The sequence below is a fragment of the Anas acuta genome, chromosome 13, assembly GCF_963932015.1.
Source record: "Anas acuta chromosome 13, bAnaAcu1.1, whole genome shotgun sequence".
NCBI classification, from domain to species: Eukaryota; Metazoa; Chordata; class Aves; order Anseriformes; family Anatidae; genus Anas; species Anas acuta.
In genome coordinates this window covers 4,943,015-4,961,683 of record NC_088991.1, presented here as the reverse complement: position 1 = coordinate 4,961,683, position 18,669 = coordinate 4,943,015, and the positions used below count along the sequence as shown (strand labels likewise).

The 18,669-nt window shown below is 43.0% G+C and overlaps 1 protein-coding gene across 4 annotated transcripts in view; it reads left to right on the top strand.

Moving 5' to 3' along the window:
- Positions 1 to 415: 415 nt before the first annotated feature.
- The window catches only part of LOC137863566 (ubiquitin carboxyl-terminal hydrolase 12-like), a 30,279-nt gene continuing 12,025 nt past the window's right edge, over positions 416 to 18,669 (top strand). Inside the window, exons 1-4 of one of the 4 annotated variants that reach the window (XM_068696798.1) lie at positions 416 to 574; positions 12,588 to 12,668; positions 16,965 to 17,038; positions 17,995 to 18,221. In XM_068696798.1, coding sequence (XP_068552899.1) covers positions 12,643 to 12,668; positions 16,965 to 17,038; positions 17,995 to 18,221 — 327 coding nt within the window. In that variant the 5' untranslated portion in view covers positions 416 to 574; positions 12,588 to 12,642. Of the gene's footprint in view, positions 575 to 1,556; positions 1,715 to 11,089; positions 11,123 to 12,587; positions 12,669 to 16,824; positions 17,039 to 17,994; positions 18,222 to 18,669 lie in introns of those variants that run through there. The other 3 variants (XM_068696795.1, XM_068696797.1, XM_068696796.1) reach the window with 3 other exon arrangements.

The following is an 18,669-nucleotide window of genomic DNA, read 5'->3' as shown; positions in this document are numbered from 1 at the left end:
GACATCGAGGTGCTTGAGCGGGTCCAGAGAAGGGCGACGAAGCTGGTGAGGGGCCTGGAGAACAAGTCCTACGAGGAGCGGCTGAGGGAGCTGGGCTTGTTCAGCCTGGAGAAGAGGAGGCTCAGGGGCGACCTTATCACTCTTTATAACTACATTAAAGGAGGCTGTAGAGAGGTTGGTCTGTTCTCCCACGTGCCTGGTGACAGGACGAGGGGTAACGGGCTGAAGTTGCACCAGGGGTGTTTTAGGTTGGATGTTAGGAAGAACTTCTTTACTGAGAGGGCTGTGAGGCATTGGAAAGAGGCTGCCCAGGGAGGTGGTGGAGTCCCCATCCCTGGAGGTCTTTAGAAGCCGTTTAGATGTAGAGCTGGGTGATGTGGTTTAGCGGAACCCGCGGCCGGGCTCGGCGGCGCGCAGCCGGCTCCGCTTGGGCGCCGCACGGGCGGCCCCATTTGGCGGCCGCGCCACCCGCGGCCCGGCTGCCGCTGTCAGTCGGGCGGCGGCGCAACATGGCGGCGGCGGGCGGATGGAGGCGCTGATGACGGTCCGGAGACTCGCCTCCATCTGTACCATGGTGGGTCAGCCCGGCGGGGGCACCGAGCTCCCGGCCGCCGCTTCCGAGCCTGCGGTGTGGCGAGGCCCCGGGCTGGGGAAGGAGGAGGGAAGGGGGAGCCCCCGGTGTTGTAGTAGGGGGGGGGGGGGGGGGAGGCCGCAGGTGCTGGGGCCGGGGTGCCCTCAGGGGGGGCCGGGGTGCTCCCTCGTTCCTGCTCGTTTATTTGTTTATTTTTGTGGTAACTGCGCCGTTTTGAAAGGTTTGTAAGCGTTTCGGGTGAAAGTGTGGAGCTGGGCTGCTGGAAACCTCCAGTGACAGGCTGTGCGGGGCTGTTAACGGGGGTGCTTTGTAAATAGAGGGGCTTGTCCGGCTCTGAGCACAGGGGGCTCATAGGGCAATATCGTGTTTTGCTAGGGATATGCTGTCCAAACACCTTGTATTTATTCCTGGTGTGTGGCGTTTGAGCAGTACAGGCTGGCGTAGGGGTCTCAGTATGGGCAGGGGTAGGGGTCTGGATCGCCAAAATCCAACACCTGCTCAGTCTGAGGACATGGGGTTTAGTGGCTCTGTGTTTCTCAGCCCCCATCTCCATTGTTCCAACCCCTCAAACTTCAGTTTTGGATCTTATTTGGAACAGTAGCAAAGCAGGCAGGGGCTGTGTGCTCAGAAAGGCTGCAAAGACTGACTTCTGACCTGTGCAAAGAGCATAAGGGTTTGGGGTTCCCTTTCCATGTGGGTGCTGACACCAGTTTTGATTAACTTCAGATCCATCTGAACTGACCTGCAGTGTTGTTTTACAAAGCTCAGTGTCTGGAGAGTCATAGTAATACTTGTAACAAGAGGGTTTTGTTTTGTTTAATTTAATTTAAGGCAATGAGTATCTGGTTAAAAAAAAAAAAAAAGCAATTTAAATATTGCAGAAGATCACCCAGAACTTCATACTTCACTTATTTCACTAGGTTTCTTTCTTTTTCCAAAGCAACTTGGACTTCTACTTGCCCATCAGAAACACAGGTGAAATTAAGGTCACGAGAGGCAGCTGAATCACGCCTTCATTGCGGAGCTCCGTACCCCAGAGGCAGGCGATTGACTCAGTCCTATACAATATTTTGGATGCATTCCTGAGATCAGCTGACTGAGCCTCAGATTATGAGGGTGAACGTAAGGCAGTGCATTTTCCTATGACTATGCAGCCAAACCTGACTATAGCCACTTGGGTGTTTGTGATTTGTTTTTAGAGACTTTGACTATACATATTCAGTCTGGGACTCATTTTTGCACCCTGCTTACCTTAATTTTGGTTGGGACACTAGATGAAAGCGAAGCAGATACTTGTAGCCTGTTAATGTCCATTCTGAAGTAATATTTATCTTCAAGAGAAGAGTTCTAGCAATTATGTTTTCATCCTGTTGCAGCTTTGGGACCATAACCCCAATATTGCAACTTTGTGATATCAGTGTTTTGTCAGATGTTACAGATTTTTTTCAGCATAAGTGTTCTGTGTGCATTTGTGGCTTGGGTAAACTTCCTGGCAATGCCACTCTCTTTTCTTCAGCGAACATGTGAAATGTAAGTTTCTGGGTGCTGTGTTTTAAAAATGAATTGCTTTATTTGCATCTGCTTCTATGTCCAGTAAGTAAAAATACCATTTGCCTTGTCACAACGTGAACACGAAAAATGTAAGCCTTTGTTCAAAAACCACTCGGTTACTTTAACACAGTCCCTTTAGTAAACTACTTTCTGGAGAACTATGCTAACCTGTGCTGTCTGTACAGTACTTGACATGCTGCTAGTAAAACGTGCAGTTTTCACCAACAGTTCTCGTCGTAGAATGGTTTAGGTTGGAAGGGGCCTCAAAGATCATGTAGTTCTAACCCCCTGCCATAGGCAGGGACATCATCATCTGAACTTTGGGCTGGAAAGCTGAAACGGAGGTTTATGTTGTTCTCAGACCTCAGTCAGTACTGTAAGGGCTGGTGTCCCTGACTTACCATTTGAGATGCTCCGGTATTCTGCAACCTCTCTTTAAAAATGGAATTCTGTGCCCAAACTCATTAGCAGGCAGCAGTACGCTTGTAACTTGAGTTTGATCCCCCCTCCCTAAAGTAACTCCCAGGTTTTTGTAGCACAGATCACCTCTCCTGTGCCTTCTGATCGTAGCATGCCCGGTGTGCGAGCACCGTCCCTCTTTCAGCAGTTGCATAACATTCGTGTGGCAACTACGGCGTTGCGAAGATTTGAGCTCTCAGGAAAATACGTGGTAACTTGGGGGTGATTCATCACTTGGTAAGGATGCTGACACCATATGGCAGGGCACATCCATAGCCAAGAGCTACCAACTAGAGCTCTGGTTCTCTGCTCTGTCCTTTTGTCTTAATTTTTATTACCTGGCCTCCGTCTTTGTCATGTACTCCAGGGTTTTTCATTTTCTTTTTGTAAGTCACAGCAAAAGTAAGTGGCAGAATGAAACAGAAAGACTATAAACAGAAACTGTTTAGACTTTTTTTTTATCCCCTTACCTTCTGCTTCATGAAAAATGCATAGCTCCTGTTTCAAAAGTATATTTAAACTGGTATGTTTCTAGTTCTGTGGCATATGTGCAGTCATGGACATATGGGAATCCTCTCTTGACTCAGAGAGGAAGGAGGGCTGAATTTCCATGGGTCTGACTGTGTCATCTGATCCAGAATGCGCCTGCTGTGCTGCAGGGCTGTGACAGCCAGCTGTGGAACTGAGCTCACCAGTCAGGGTCTTTGTGGCATTGACAATAACCTTTTTTTCTTTCATTTCTCTGTATAAGCAAATCAGAACGCTAGTATGGAGCAATGTAAGAAGCACAGGGATCTGATCTTTTCCTCTGCAGACTTTGTGAAAAGTCTTCAGTAAGCTATTAACAGAAATATTGGTGTTTCTTGGTAGGCTCATTAGGGACACTTCCCCTAGATTCATGTTTAATTGTTTGCTAAACCAGCGAGACGTGCCTTATGAAGAACTCAAATCCAGTGTACAAATTGGTGGTAGCTCTGCTCTACTCTGAATCAGTGCAGCGAGGATATAATTATTAACTTCAGCACTGGAGAAGGGATGACTGGTTCATTTGTAACAATACATTTCCATTTGCCACCTGAATAATTCACAGTATTCAGTTCAAGCAGGGCTTTTGTGTCACTGATATACACTGTGTGCCTGCCTGCTGCTTCACCTATATTTTTAGAAGTTTCTTTTAGCTTTAACAGAGAAATGGCTTTTATGGCTGGGAAGGGGTCACTGAGGAAGTGGAAAGAAGGGAGGACAGAAGCCGAGCTAGCTCAGCAGACTTCTGTTTCCAGCAGTGCTCTGCTTCTTGATTTGTTAAGTTAAAGGAAAGAAATGCTCATCTTTGTGCTTAATGCACAGCTTGAGAATGCCCTGCTTTATCATAGGGAAGGAAAAAGCGTGTGTAACCCTTTGCAAAGTAGTTTGTAGGTCACTTTGGTTCTTCTGCTTGTGCTCTAGTTTAAGGCTGGGTGTGCGGGGGGAGGTTACTGATGTGTTCTTCGGATCCTGGACTTGGAGCAGCACGGAGATGGGAGCCCGTGCCTGGCAGGCAGAGGGCCTGCATCGAACAGCCCACCAGGTGGGCAGTGTGCTGCCTTCTTCTGAAGGCTTTTTAGGATTTTGTGCAGGAATCCTGAGCTACCGCACAAGTAAGTCTTTCTGCTGTCCTGGTGTCTGTTGAGATCTCAGATTGTTTATAAACTTTAGGTTTAATGTCTTCACTGTCTCTGGGAAAGTGAGAGGTCACAATTGTTGTGCCATGGAGCACTGAGAAACCTGGGGGCAGTGTGTGGTTCACTGAAACCAGTATTAAATACACCAGAGGATGGGTACTGCAGGAGCTATTGCAGTTTTAAAAATGAGGTATGAATACTGGGGAAAAGGTATTAAAATAGAGTGAAGGTTGTTGAAGAGATGCTCTGTAGAATCTTGCTGGTTTTGTTCTTTAATCAGGATTCAGAAGAGATGCTTTGAAGACAGTGAATGCCTGTGTGTGTACGCACATCACTTACTGGCTTGCACATCAGAAGGTGCACAGCTTTCAGCATTTGCTCTTACAGATGTCAGAAGCTTCCTGGACTTGTTGCCAAAGATGCACTGCAGGTCATTGTGTTTTGTTTCTGGTACTTTATCTTCTCAGCTCCTTTCCTAGTGCATTGTCCACTTAACCTCTCCTGCAGCGCTGTGATTATACACACCTTCAGGCCCACTGGTGGGCCTCGTGTCTGTATTTTGTGCTGTTATCCCGAGGTCTGTGCTCTTCTGCTGGTCTCCTTGTTTTCTTCAGCTGTGATGCATCTGTGCCTGTTTAACCTGTACGTGCGTAGTACCTGAAGTGATGACCTGCTTAGAAATCTGTAAGGTGAAGTTTAGCCTTCTGTCAGCACCCACATCCTTGCTTCTTCCAATATTGTTTGATGTGTGAAGATCATGCTAAAATCTCACTGGAATCTCACAGAAGAGCGATGCTGGTGAGCACTGGGCTTCGAGTGCACCTGTGGGGCTGTGCGTGTTCCTACAGAGGGCTAAGAGGCCTTGAAATACCTGAGAGCTGTAATGGCAAGGCATCTGCTCCTAAATTGTCACTGAGTCAACAGGGAGAAACCCAAGGTCAGGAGGAACCTCAGGGAGCTGCGTGTGAGCACTTAGGTAAGCTTGGAGTCAGTGGCTAAGAAGGGAGAAATGAATTGCTCACAGTACCACGTAACAAAGGTGCAGAAACTACTGCTTGGAGTCCTGACTTCCTCACCCTAATCGGCATCCTTCCCGTGTGCTCTTTTAACTGGAGCCTGGCTTTGCTGCCTAATTGTAAAGAGCCTGAAATTGGGGAATTTCACAAGCACGTATGGCTTGCTGTACCTCAGTAAGTGAGGCACAGATCCCGTGGACCTTGCAGGACCAGCTCCTAATTACATAAACATCTACGTGAAACAATTTACCAAGCACTCTGGTTTAATTTACCTAAAAATACTTTAATTAAAACTGTACTTAAGGCTTGAAACACTTGGTGGTAGTAAATCTGTTTTGAAACACGGCGTTTTATAATTTCCCGTCGGTCTCCATAACACTGACGTGCTCCGTAAGCTTTACTCCCTTTTTACTCCTTCCAGAGCCAGCCTTACCCATGTGCACTTTGTGCAGACTCAGAAAATTCTGTAACATTTACAAGCGTGGAGTTTAGGAAGTCTGCAGCAGCCTCATACCTGCTCCTTTCAAGATTATCAGCTTGTTTGCCTGCATAAGCGTGCGAAGTGCTGGAATCCAAAGTTCAATTTACCGCAATTTGCTGCGCTGAGGACGCGAGCCCTCCTGGCTGAGGGAAAGGGATCATTTCGAAACTGAAGTCATAGCGTGAGGTAGCTGAGCTGACAGCTCTCGTTGTCTGGCTTCAGCGCTGCACACAGCCACGGAGTTTCAGAAGAAGGGGAAGTAGCATCGAATTCTGCGTTTAGAAAATCATGGCTCTACGTTTTATCAAGTTTTTCAGAAATACAGCCCCAGGTTTGCTCCCTCCTCTGCTCTCCCATACGGTGATTTTAATAGTCCTGAAACTGGAACTATTCTGACAGCGAACGTGGCAAAGGAGATGCAGGCAGAGCACGAAATGCATTGCTGCACAAGGGTTTCTTCCCTGAAACGTTCAGAGTGGTGCTGGCCTGGCCTTGTTCATTCTTCCTATTGCTTTTTGTTTGTTCACTCGTTAAAAATCACTCGTTAGTCATGCAGCTCATTTAATGAGCTTTTGTCGTCTTGAGGGCTGTACGGTGGTGCCCCTTGGAGCCTTTCTGCCCAACTTGAAAGCCACTTCCTGGCCTTTTTTTCAAATGCCACATCTTTTTCTGCGCTAATTTCTTAAAAAGACAGGGTCAAATGAGTAATTAGTGGCTTCAGCAAGACTCGTGCACCAGGTCTGTTCTGGATACTCAAGTCTCTCATGGCTCCCTTCCTCTTTTTTTGCCTTTCCTGAAGGGAAATGTCTTCTGCAGGCAGGTGCACGCTGTGCGCTCGGTGGGAATCAGCTGGTTCCAATCCAGAGGCTGCGTTCGTGTGGTGCTGAGCCCAAGCTGGCACATCTGAAGGCACATTTGTTTCAACAGGCTGCTCCACCACCCGTGCTCTGCAGCTTCTGAACGTGCAGCTGTAATGGCATTCTGGGCATAAACTAAGCTGCAAATTATGTCGTTTGCACTGAATGATATTAATTGCAATGGGAAAAGGATAAAAGGTTTGCATAAAAAGCATACAACGTCGAAACCAATGTTTTGCACTGAGCTTAAATATACATATATAGCAAGTAATTTATCTTAGAGAGGCTGTGACTTCAGATTTCCATGGTCTGTATGGAGTTGTGCATGGAGAGCTTTAAATTAACTGATTCTCTCCAACTTGTTGAAAGTAATCTGGTGATGAGATTGGTCTTCGGTGTATTTTAGCTAGCAGAGCAGTTGAAGGATCCGTACAGGCATAGGAAACTGCAGTTTAAACACCATGCAACATACAGACAGAATTTTTTTTCAGGAACTCTGAGAGCAGTGACATGTGCACTGATGGCTTTAGGAGTTACCCTTCTGAAAATCTGCTAACTCCAAATAAACTGTAAATGAAGCATCTAAAAGGATGGAGCACCCCTAAAGAAGCTCAGCAACGATCTGCTTGGATTTCTCATAGGTTTTGTCAAGTTCATTATGGTAAAAGAAGTAACAAACTGTAAGTTCTTGATTGCATTTTTCTGAAAATCTGAGAAGAGCTTCACGGTTCTGTTTACTTTCTTGTGTTGTGCTGTAAGCTGCGTCATCTGTGCTAGCATTTAAAAAACCACTACCTGTAGTTGTTTGGCAAGTGCATTGCCTGCTTAGGTATCTGTAAATTTCTGTGTCCTTCTAAGACAGCAGACAAATCTTTTTTGTCCCTTTGTGTTGAGCTCGTAATGAAGCTACTTATAAATCCGTTGACAGTCTGCTGTTACATGGGTTTTCCTGTGTAATTCCAAGAACGCTGCATAATGCAGAGCATGTCAGAAATGCTGCTTGCACAGTAGCCGCCTTCAGTGAGTATTTCAACAAGGTTTTTTTTTGTGCCTTCACTTTCTCTTCTTCCACCATAGTTTCTTCTTTTTTTCTTATTGTACTTCTCTCTTCCAACCTATTCCATGTTTGCCATTTCTGCAATTAGGAAACAGACCCATTCCTAATAGCCAGTGAGTTGTGCTAATGTAAGACATTCCACCCTTCCCTCAAAGCAGATGTGAATCCGGCACCCTCCAAAATGTGCAGGACAGCTGCCTGAGTCCTCCTCGGGTGCTTAGTCCTTGAGAGCAACTCAGCTGGCAACAAGAAATCCCATAAACGACTCTGCCTCCCCACACCGAACCCAGAGGGTGTTGCAGAGGGGGCAGTGGGATCTTCCTGCTCATAGCCCTTTCCCTTCATCCACTTGGTGTGTTTTTTCCTACTTCATTTCACAGCTTCAGTGCCTCTCTGCTCCCTGTTTGCCCAAGCAGCAGCGTGGCATTGACCTGATTATTTTTGACAAGAGTTCTGAATAACAGCAAGGATACTGACCCGGACTTGTGTTAATTCTGATCCTTTTCTTGCAGAAGCTATGGCAGCAGCTGCTTCATGCTCAGGAGGTCTGCTTGCAAGCTTATCGCGATAGTACGGCCCTGCTTTTGTAACCGTGCCCACATCTGTACGGTTATCTTCATGGCTGCAAGGAGCAGATACTTGTAAATGGAAGTGTGAATTCTTCAAACTGTGAACGTTGTTAATTCGGGATAAGAAACTTGACTCGTAATGTTGTTTGCTCTATAATAATCCACTTGTTTGCAGCTGAGTTTTGCAGAGGAGCAGGACTTGCGTGAATTTAACTCTTTAAAAAGAAAGCAGTGCTCAAAAGGAAGAGAAGTAGGAAGTTGAAGGAGGACCCGTGAGGATGCTGGACATGTGGATTTTGTCAGCTGCTGACCGCGGTGCAGTTCTGTGCTGTGCAGCTGTGTTCAATCACTCCCAGCTGTTCTGCTGCTCATCTGTAACCTCAGAGGAGCTCCTCAGCTCTGGGCCTCATAACTGTTTCTGCCCCAAAGCTACCTGTGTATGGTGGGTAGAAGAGAAGTCTGTCAGTGTTTTTTCACTTGCATGGTGCATCGGGCTGGATATAAAACTTTAAGGTTGCTCTACTGAACAAAAAAGATCCAGTTTCCGAGCTGGAAGACTTCACAGATCTCTCTTCTGGTTTTGAGGGATTATGCAGTTAAAATTTCAGCTATGCTGTAGGATCCCTTCCTTTGCGATGCCTTGCTTAGCTAGCTACCTCAGGTAAGGGGTTTTGAAACTAGGCTTTTCATGTCCCTTTTGGCTCTACCAAACTCCCCGAAACCTGCCTTAGAGAGGTTTTTGTGCTCTTGGGGTAAATAAGAGTTGTACTCCATCCTACCTTCCCTGTATGTCACACACATCTACTGCTGGTGTGCTGTCCTCACCAAGCTGGTATGAAAATTGGGGAAAAACTTGAATATTAGCAATTCCCCGTGCTTTGTTTGGTTCTTTAAATCTCAGCATATGGGACTTTTTTTTTTTTTAATGGGTAATCCTCATCTTTTTCCGATGGAAATCAGTGAGCACAATTATTCCTGGAAAGTTCCCTCTTCTAAGATTCTTTATCCACAAAGTACAGTGACTGCAGCTATAGGAGAAAACATTTTGTTGTCTGTACGCTGCTGGGCTTTTCTTGGCTGCTGTTGGCAGCATTTATTGTGCTGATAGCTCGGAGGGGCCAGGCAGCTTTCCCTTTCCCTTAGTGCCAAGCTGAGCTCACTCCTCTAGGCTCAGCCACTTGTGCCAGCAGCGGTGTGAACAGCATAGGGGAGCTCTGGCAAAGTGCAGCCAACCTCTGAGACATCATTTTAAGGCATGGTAATTTCTAGAAAATTACAAGTCCTCACTTCAGGTTGCTGGAACTGCAGTTGTCACCTCTCCCACCACGTTGGAAGTGTTGAATTCGCATCGCTGAGTCTGGTTACAGCAGTAGGTCAGTATTACCACGTCAGTTAGACTAGGGGGATGGCTTTTTTGGGGGTGATTGTGTTGACTACAAATTTGTGTTTTCTGTGTTCTCTCCGAACTACTGCCTACAAAAAGTTTTCTCTCTGCCCAAACCAGAGCAGCAGTTCCTTGAGAGCCTTTCACTGGCCTCCTGGAAGTCCCAGGGCTGTTCTTTTGGGGTTTTTATAGGATGTGTTGGTCTTGTCCTAGCATTGAGGACTCAATTCTGATCTCATGCATTAAACTCGTGCATTTAGCTGCATTTTATTGTACACTGCTTGCTGAGCTTTTATATGCCAAGAGAACTTGATTGGTGTCTGGGAGTGATTTTTTTCTTGGAGCTCACTCCCGTGCTGCATCGCTGTAATCACTGCAGCTTGCAGTGGCATAATTTAATCGTGCTATGATAGGCATGTACGTTTTCTAGAGCCTCTCCAGTATGTTATGTATTATTTAATTTGTGAATCGACATCTTCAGAACGCCGTCTGAGTAGTTTGTGATTTTGATTCCCCGCACAATTAGTCTGAGCCTTGTTTTGGTTTACATGATTTTGGTGAGCTAATTTTCGATGCCATCTGACAAGAGCCTTCAGAAACCCTGTGACTAAACATTGGGTTAATTTAGTTTCTGCAACTGAGTAACTTTAAATTAGGCATTTAATTTACTACAGAAACCTTAATTTTTCCTAGAGCTAACTTACCAAAGTCACAATTTAGGGCAGTAGGTAGAAGTAAACATTTGGAGGGGGGGAAGGGCAGAGGTAAAGATAGATTAAAAAAAATCTTAGGTCTAGTATTTTTTAATCTACTATTTCTTTTCGGGGTGGACACATAGTGGAGGGAGAAAGCAAAAAGTAGTTGGGAGCAGGGAATGGGTGTGGGGAAGCAGGAGAGGAGCTGCCTGAACTGGCAGTGATGCCTCAGAAATGTCCTGTGTAATCGCTGCGTGCACGGAGCCTGCCTTGTAAATCTATCAGCACCCATGTTTTGGTGTGGTTTTTATAGTACCAGAATTTGAGTCTTCCTTGTTTTCTGTCTTTTTTGATGTATGTAATTCCAGTAAATCTGATGTGGGAGATCTGACTACAGCATTACCCTTCATCATCTTAAACTGAGTTATTTCTTAGGTTCTTCTGTCTTTCTTATTTTTTTTTTCTTGTTCTTTCTATCTTCTTTCTACCTATATTATCTTTAATGGTCTAAATACAGTCTCTACTTGCCAGAGGCTTATATTAACAGCAGAATGCTAATGGAAATTTTTGAAATAGCAATTAAAATCCATTGCTAGCTTCAGGGAAAATTGGTGAATTGTGTTTTGCTGGGCTGTAATTTGTGATTGTTGAGTGCTTTTCTGAGGAGTTTGAATTTAAGCCTTAATATGGCTCACCTGTGCAGTAGGCTCCCTGTTTGCAGAAAGCTTCAGGTGGAGTGATTTGGGTGTGCAAAAGAGAAGTCAAGAATCCAAAGTGCTTGGATGCTGCCCTGGAGGATGGTGAGTCCTTAGGCAGCTCTACAGATGCGTTGGGAAGCAGCTGAGGGCTGGTGGGCGACCATCAGGAAGCATCAGAGGACAGGATGGAGGAGTCGGGTGTGAGGGGAGGCACCAAGTCCCCACTGAGCTCAGCTGTGAGGTGTTGGCGGAGTTAAAAAAAAAAAAAAAAAAAAAAAAAAGGGGAGGGGGGAATAGGAAGAAATGCATAAACCACTTTGAATTTGAACCAACAAACTTGAAATTTGGATGTTGGTGTGCTTTAGTTCTTGTTCTGTGCAATAATTAAAACCCCATGGATATGTAGTGATATTTTGGGGGCCTCTCTATAATAGTGAGTTCTGTCCTCATTATATTGCTGGAGACTCGAGGATATATCCAGAAATACGTGGCAAGCTTCAGCTTCCTTAAATTAAAGGTGCCAAAGCACTGCCAAATGAGCTGAGTTTGAGGAATGTCTCATAAAATATAAAATTTTTCTTTCCATTCTTATCTTAATCATGCTCCACCTGTCCATAATACTTATCAGGAGGGAGAGAAGAAAAAAAAAGATAGTATTTCTGATAGAAAGTGTCAGTGAAGAAGACTTAAATTCTGTATGTGTGATAGAGACAAATAATCAACAGCCACACTTACCTTCAAAAACTGCAGCAGCATTGAAAGATCTAATGAATACTCAGAAGTATACTTTGGAGTATACAAAGTATTCAACGCATGTTGAAATATGTTTAGAACAGAATTTGGTGAAAAATACCTGTCTTAGTTACTCAGGCACCTTAAACGTGGCCGTAAGGTAACATCAGAAGTCCTGATGATCACACAGCATCTGATGGATGCAGGTTGAGATCACACAGCAATGATTTACTGTTAGCTGTGAAGTTGTATGTCATGCATTGGAAGTTAAAATTTCTGCAGTTCCCTCCCTCCTGCAGCCCCCAGGAGATTCCATAAGGGAATTGTCTTGTTGTTCTTCCATGAAGGTGCAGTCCACATCAGACAGACATTTTTTCTTTCATGCAATTTGTAGCCTGTATGGTTGCTGTCCTCTAGGTTTAAAAATTCCTTGCATGTGTTATAAGTGCCTTTATTTTTACAGTACATGCTTGGCTAAGTTTAATTTGGCATTTCTACAGTGTGACTAATCGGAAAACTTAAATGAGAACAACTTTCTTGCCGTTAATTTTCAAATAAAATCAAATGCAAAAAAAACTTCTGTTAGATCAGATGGTGCTCTGCTGTAGTTCTGGCTGATGAAGTAGAATCTTGAAGTGAAAGTGTGGTGCCTTTTATAATAATAATAAATTAAAGTCATCATGTTGGTTTCATTTTCAAGAACATAGGATACACCAGCTGCTACTTTTAATGGAAGTACCTCCTTCCTAGCTTCTTTGTCTCTGTGGTGGTAGTATCAATTCTGTTGGATTTTTTGTGACTGTTTTTTTCCCTCTAACATATTGTTTCTTTGCAGGGCGCCAATGCCTCTGCTTTGGAGAAAGAGATTGGTCCTGAACAGTTCCCTGTGAATGAGCATTACTTTGGCTTGGTCAATGTAAGTGCATGCTCTATGCTTTAAGTGCTTTTTTTTTTTTTTTTTTTTTTAAAAATTGCATCGTAATTTGGAATTTAACAGGCTTCTGTTAGAACTTTATTTTGAGCCCTTCTGATGTAAAGGGGGACTCTGCACAGACACGACAGCCTGCAGTGCCTCGTTGTTAACCAAGATATAAATTGTGTCTTAAAAACAGAAAAACAAGCATTATAAATATTGATTAGCGAGAGTATTTTTTCTACCTGGTACGTTTCTAATTATAAAATCTCAGTACTGAGCTAGAAAGGTCATTACAGTGTGTATGTTGTTTGTATTCTCTCCATCTCGAGAAGAGAGGTTTGATGTTATGCTGATACTGCGGTGTGTGGGATTCCTGAGGTTTTTAAATGTTACTTTTCTAAAGCATCCTGCTCATGTGGGATTTGTGGCAGTTCTTCTAAGCAAGTACATAGCCAGATGAATGATATTTCCTTGGCCAGTAATTTTCTCACATGTAGTAACACTGCTCTTTTATTTTTTGACAGCCTTGGGTAACAATGAGTCCTTCTAAAAAGCTTTATCTCTTCTATCAGCTTGTGTACATCTGACCTCATTAGGATCTGCTGAGCAGGAGGACTTTTCTACCTAAATTAACTGTGGAGAGAACTGGTGTTGATCTTGCCAGTGCTTCTGGAGCAGAAAGGCAGCTGTCAGGCCTGTGACAACTTTTACAATGAATGTAGGAAGCTGGTTAATAGCAGGAGGTTCTGTGGCATCGTACCCATGGTGTGAAAATAGTCTGGCAAAGCTCACTAGAACCCCAAGTGTACTTCTGTTTGCTGCTCATCTAGGTACCTCTGGTACATCTCACTGAAAACAGAGATGATCATCTTTAGATGCACAGAGCAAGGTTAGCATAGCTACTAAAGCATTATTTGCTGCAGCTCATCAGAAACTCATTTAGTTGCCTTCTGTGTGGGCCTCTGGCAGTTTATGTTCTCAGACACCAAGATATCTAAACACATTGAGTTATACTCCTTAAGTATGGTGTTAATGGCCGTTCCAGAGCTTCTGAGGTTTGCACCATAATGAGAAAATGGAAGGCATCTCCAATCGTAACATAAATAGCAGAGTGATGAGCAGTGTGAAGAGGGAAAACAGCATTCTAAAAATAACCACAGCTATTATGCCTGCATCCATTCTCTGTTCAGAAGGACAAAATATGACTAATGCTGTTGTGCTCCATTTCTTGCAGTCAGTTTCTTAGGGATGATCGTTCTCACGCTTGTTGTTTTGGAGAGCTTTTTTTCCTAAGCTATTTCTAGTTCTTTCATGATGTGAAATTAATTGGAGCGCTTTAAGGAGTGCAGTTTCATGACTTTGGTGCTAGTAAATATGTAGTTGCACTGCAAATAGAACCAGGTGTTGAAACCATGGACAATGAAGGCTTTCCAAAAATTGTTTTGTAGTTTCCTCTGCGGATCAGGGAGCTGAACCAGCTCGCCTGCAGTCAGACAACTGCTAACACCGCTGCAAAGTGTATGGGGGAAGGCTCCAACTCTTCCTTCTGACAGCTGCTACTGAAAGAGATTTTGTGTAATGTTGAAATAAGTGTGAGCAGGATGGAACATTGTTTTAGTTCTAGAATTTCATCTCATATGTTGTTTTAGTTCTAGAATTTCATCTCAGTTTTCATTCTAAAAAGTTTCTTGTCTTAAAATGAGCCTTTGAATTTCCTTTACGCTTTAAATACCAGATGTTTGTGGTTATTTTTCCTTTGGATTTTAGGTCACAGTAGAATTCATATGCACAAATGGAATATCTGATCTTTGCATAGGACTGTAGGACTAGAAATACTCAGCAGACTGAATATAGAGAGCTGCCATGCCATCTTCTCTTTTGGCTTTCTTTTGAAGATGGATGGGATGGCTACAACCCTCTTCTTTTTTTGAGGCAGAATTTCTAGCAAAACTATGGTCGTGGTTGGAACTGACAACATTGTTCTTCTAAAGGCAGACTGATTTAAGTTAAAATTATAACACTGATATGTAATACTGTTTATTTTTGGAGAGCTGTCTCTAATACAGAGAAGAGTAGATCAATAATAGAGCTGTTCAGAAGTTTCCAGCTTTAAGCAATTCAGTGCCTTAGGAAGAATTTTATTCTAGCATTTTAGAAGTCAGAATTTCTTAAAATGCATCACATGGCCTTTCTGTAATGTACTTGGCATGCTGTAAAATACCTAAAACACCAGCAGGTAGAAGTGATTGAATCATAGTTGTAGAATATCCTGAGTTGGAAGGGAGCCACAAAGATCATCAAGTCCAACTCCTGGCTCCCCACAGGACCACTCAGAAACCAGACCATGTGTCCAAGAGCGCTGTCCAAATGCTTCTTGAACTCCAGCAGGCTCCGTCCTCTGATTGTAGGAAGAGAAGTGTTATGTTGTTGTGTAAAAGTTGTAGCAAACAAAGCAAGCTGAAACACTAGTAGGAATATGTTATACGAGATTTTTTTAATCCTGAAGCATGCCGTTAAGTGAATTTTTCACCACATAGCTTTGGCTATTGGAAAGCATCTTGTTCTGACTGTCTGCAGTTTCTAAGGCTACTTGGGTAGCATTTGGACTCTTTAACTCTTCCATGGAGTTTGATTCTAATATTTCTTTTACTATATGGGCAGCATCAAAGCAGTACACATGTAACCAGTTACCTTCATGTTCTTTGACACTCCTGAAATCTCACTAGCTACATGTTTGTAAACTTTTTGGAGGTAAGGTGCACCATGACCTTCCAGTTTTTTAAGGTTCTTCTACTTTCTTCTCTCTCTTTTTCTGTAATTATCATGGACAAATATATTACTGTTTCCAGATGAGGTATCTAGTCAGGCTTGTGGTAGTTTCCCTGCCTGTTTTGTATTGTATGCAGATTTAGTTAGTGTGATGTTTGTTTGTGTGTTTGATTTAAAAGTCATTCATATGCATGAGTTGGGTTCCATCCTAATTCATGTTTGTTCAGCTTGTATGTTTGTTTTCCTCTTGTCAATGACAGTTTTAACTGTTGTTCCATGTTTGCATATGGTATAAATTATTGTTAATGTATGTGTAATGGTGTAGCCTTTTGAACAGTGTGAATTAAAACTTAATTTTCTGTCTCACTCAGTCAGCAAACTTGCAGTTGTTGTGCTACATTAATTACACTGAATTCTGGTGAACAGTAGTGGCCATAATCTGAGTAGTACATAATAAAATCATCAGTATTCTGCAGTTGGTTTTGTGTGCTCGTTTTGTTCATTTTAATATTTTGCTCTCAATGCTCTTGGGCTGCAGAATCTGACTGCCAGAATATTTTGGGACTGGCAAACCAAAAATTGTTTCCCTTTTGTGAAACGACAGCACTGTAGAACATAATTGCACAATAAATTGCAAAGAAACAACTCGAAAAAATGCTGTATTTCTTCTAGATGACACGCTAATATCTCAGTTTGTTTCTCCTTGTTAAGCAATGTGGAACACTGCCTATGGAAGCCATTATCGCTGTCCTCCTTTCTCTAAACTGACGCTGCCTTCAGATAGGGCAGATGTAAAACAGCTGCTCTTTGAATTTGCCTGCATCATATACTTTTCATATTTCCTTGTAAACAGGAAATACTTTAGACATACCTTGCTAACCATCTCCAAAAAGTAATCTGCATACGCGACACAGGCAAATCAGAAGCATGAATTCACGCGTTGAGCTCTCGTTGCTGTAACACAGCCGAGATGTGGGGATGCCATCTCTGCCTTTTGGTGTTTACTCTCTGTGCTGCTTTACCATTGGCACCTCTCCAGATGGGTAACACCAGGATCTTCCCTACCAGGCTTAATAATATGCTGTCTTTTATGGTGAGCCCTCAATTGGCTTTTTTCCATCAGTGCATTCCTGCTTTTTTTTTTTTTTTGGGTGCCCAGTATCACTGTGACTGTTTCCTTCATTTTACTGCTACTTCCAGTTGTGATGATGTATGGATGAGTCTTTCAGAACATGCCTACCAGTAGCTCCCCAGTAAATGACCCCTGACAGGCAACTTGTCCATTTTCAGTATGTGACATTCTTTATGAGTAACCTCTTTTCTTTTATTACTTTTTAACAGACCTAACACGAAAATGTTTGTTTTCCTTTTGTTCTGTTTTGACCAGTTCGGCAATACCTGCTACTGCAACTCAGTCTTACAGGCACTTTATTTTTGTCGTCCATTTCGGGAAAAAGTTTTGGCATACAAAGTGCAGCCTCGAAAGAAGGAAAGCCTCCTGACATGCCTCTCTGATCTCTTCAACAGTATTGCTACGCAAAAGAAGAAGGTGGGAGTCATCCCACCCAAGAAATTTATTTCCCGATTGAGGAAAGAAAATGGTAAATGAATAAATAAATTCTTTATGTAGATTTAAGCATTGAATACCTAAGCATATAAAAATGGGAGCAGTTTCCTTTTTAAGTGAGTCCAAATTGTCAGGTTGTAGCAGATTTCTGGAACACTTTTGAACTCCAGTTTGCGGTATGAATTTTGCCACCTCTGTAGCATAGGCAGAGATTATATCAGAATTAACTGAGCTGTGTCAGAAGAGGATTATCTGGGTATCCTTGGTCTGAGCAAGCACAGAAACAAATACAGAGAGCCTACACAAGCCTCAGTACTCCAGTTACTCCATGTTGGCACCGTGTTCTGCAGAAGTCTGTTGCAAGTCAGCATGCTTCAGGTCACTGCTAGAATTTGTCGTGACTAAACAGACCTCACGGAGTCGGTCAAAGTTAAAGTCTGTAGGGAGCCTTAACCACCTTTATCCTGCTTTCTTACATTTGTGGTACAATAAAGTTGTTATGATGAGAACTGGTGGTTATTTCCCAGGGCTGGTTTGTGAGGAGAAGTTCTGTGTGTTGATTTATCCTCCCTGCTTGAACTTGAAAAGATAAGCTTACTAGTAGGGGATTTTTTGCCCCTTGATGCTGGACTTAATGAGCTAATGGCCCAAGGCAATCTATCTGAGTTTCTTTATTCCTTTTCTTCCCCCAAAGGAAAGCAAAACAACAGTAGTTGTTGTTCTTCAGTTCTAGGAAATGCTCAAACTAAATTTATTTCATGTTACTTTTCAGCTTTCTGTCTGTTTCATGCAACCAGAGGAATAGGTGAGGGTAACCTAACGTCCTCTACTAGGACAACAAAGCCCAAGTCTTTAAAGACTCTTTACAGTGTAACCCCAAATAATTTGTGGGGTTGTGTAGTAGGGTACTTACTGATTCCTGAAAGCGTAGTAGCTTGATATTATGAAGTATCTTTATTTTTTCACTTTTCTTTGTCTCTTCCTTTCCAGAATTGTTTGATAATTATATGCAGCAGGATGCACATGAATTCCTGAACTACCTACTTAACACTATTGCTGACTTACTGCAAGAAGAGAAAAAGCAGGAGAAGCAGAATGGCAAGCTCCAGAATGGCAGCATTGAGAGCGAAGAAGGGGAAAAGACTGATCTGACGTGGGTCCATGAAATCTTCCAAGGAACACTAACCAATGAAACCAGATGTCTTAACTGTGAGGCTGTACGTTTAAAACAAAACAAAATCTCTTAGATTTTTCACAGGTTCTGGATCAATTTCCCTAATACTAAGCACACTTTTTCATTTATTAGGGTAGATGAAATTGCACTCTCTCTATTAAAATATGGAGCATAGCCTATTTTATGACTGTATCACCTCTATGTTCAAACCAATACTCATTAAGGTATGTTTCTCAGAAAAAGCATAGTGTTTTTTCTATTATTCCTACCTGTTTCCATCAAGGCAGTCTGCACCTGGCTGATATGAGCTGCCTTTTTGTCTTCGTGTTATTTCTTGTGTCAGTGATTGATAGTTTGTTATGTTTCTACATGAGAGTTGCTCACTATTTATTTAACTCTGGGATTAACTGAATTTGATGGTTCTTGAACTAAAAGTCTGTGCTTTGTGGTGCCGGTCCATAGCCACTCTATTTGAGAGTAAAAAGAAGTGT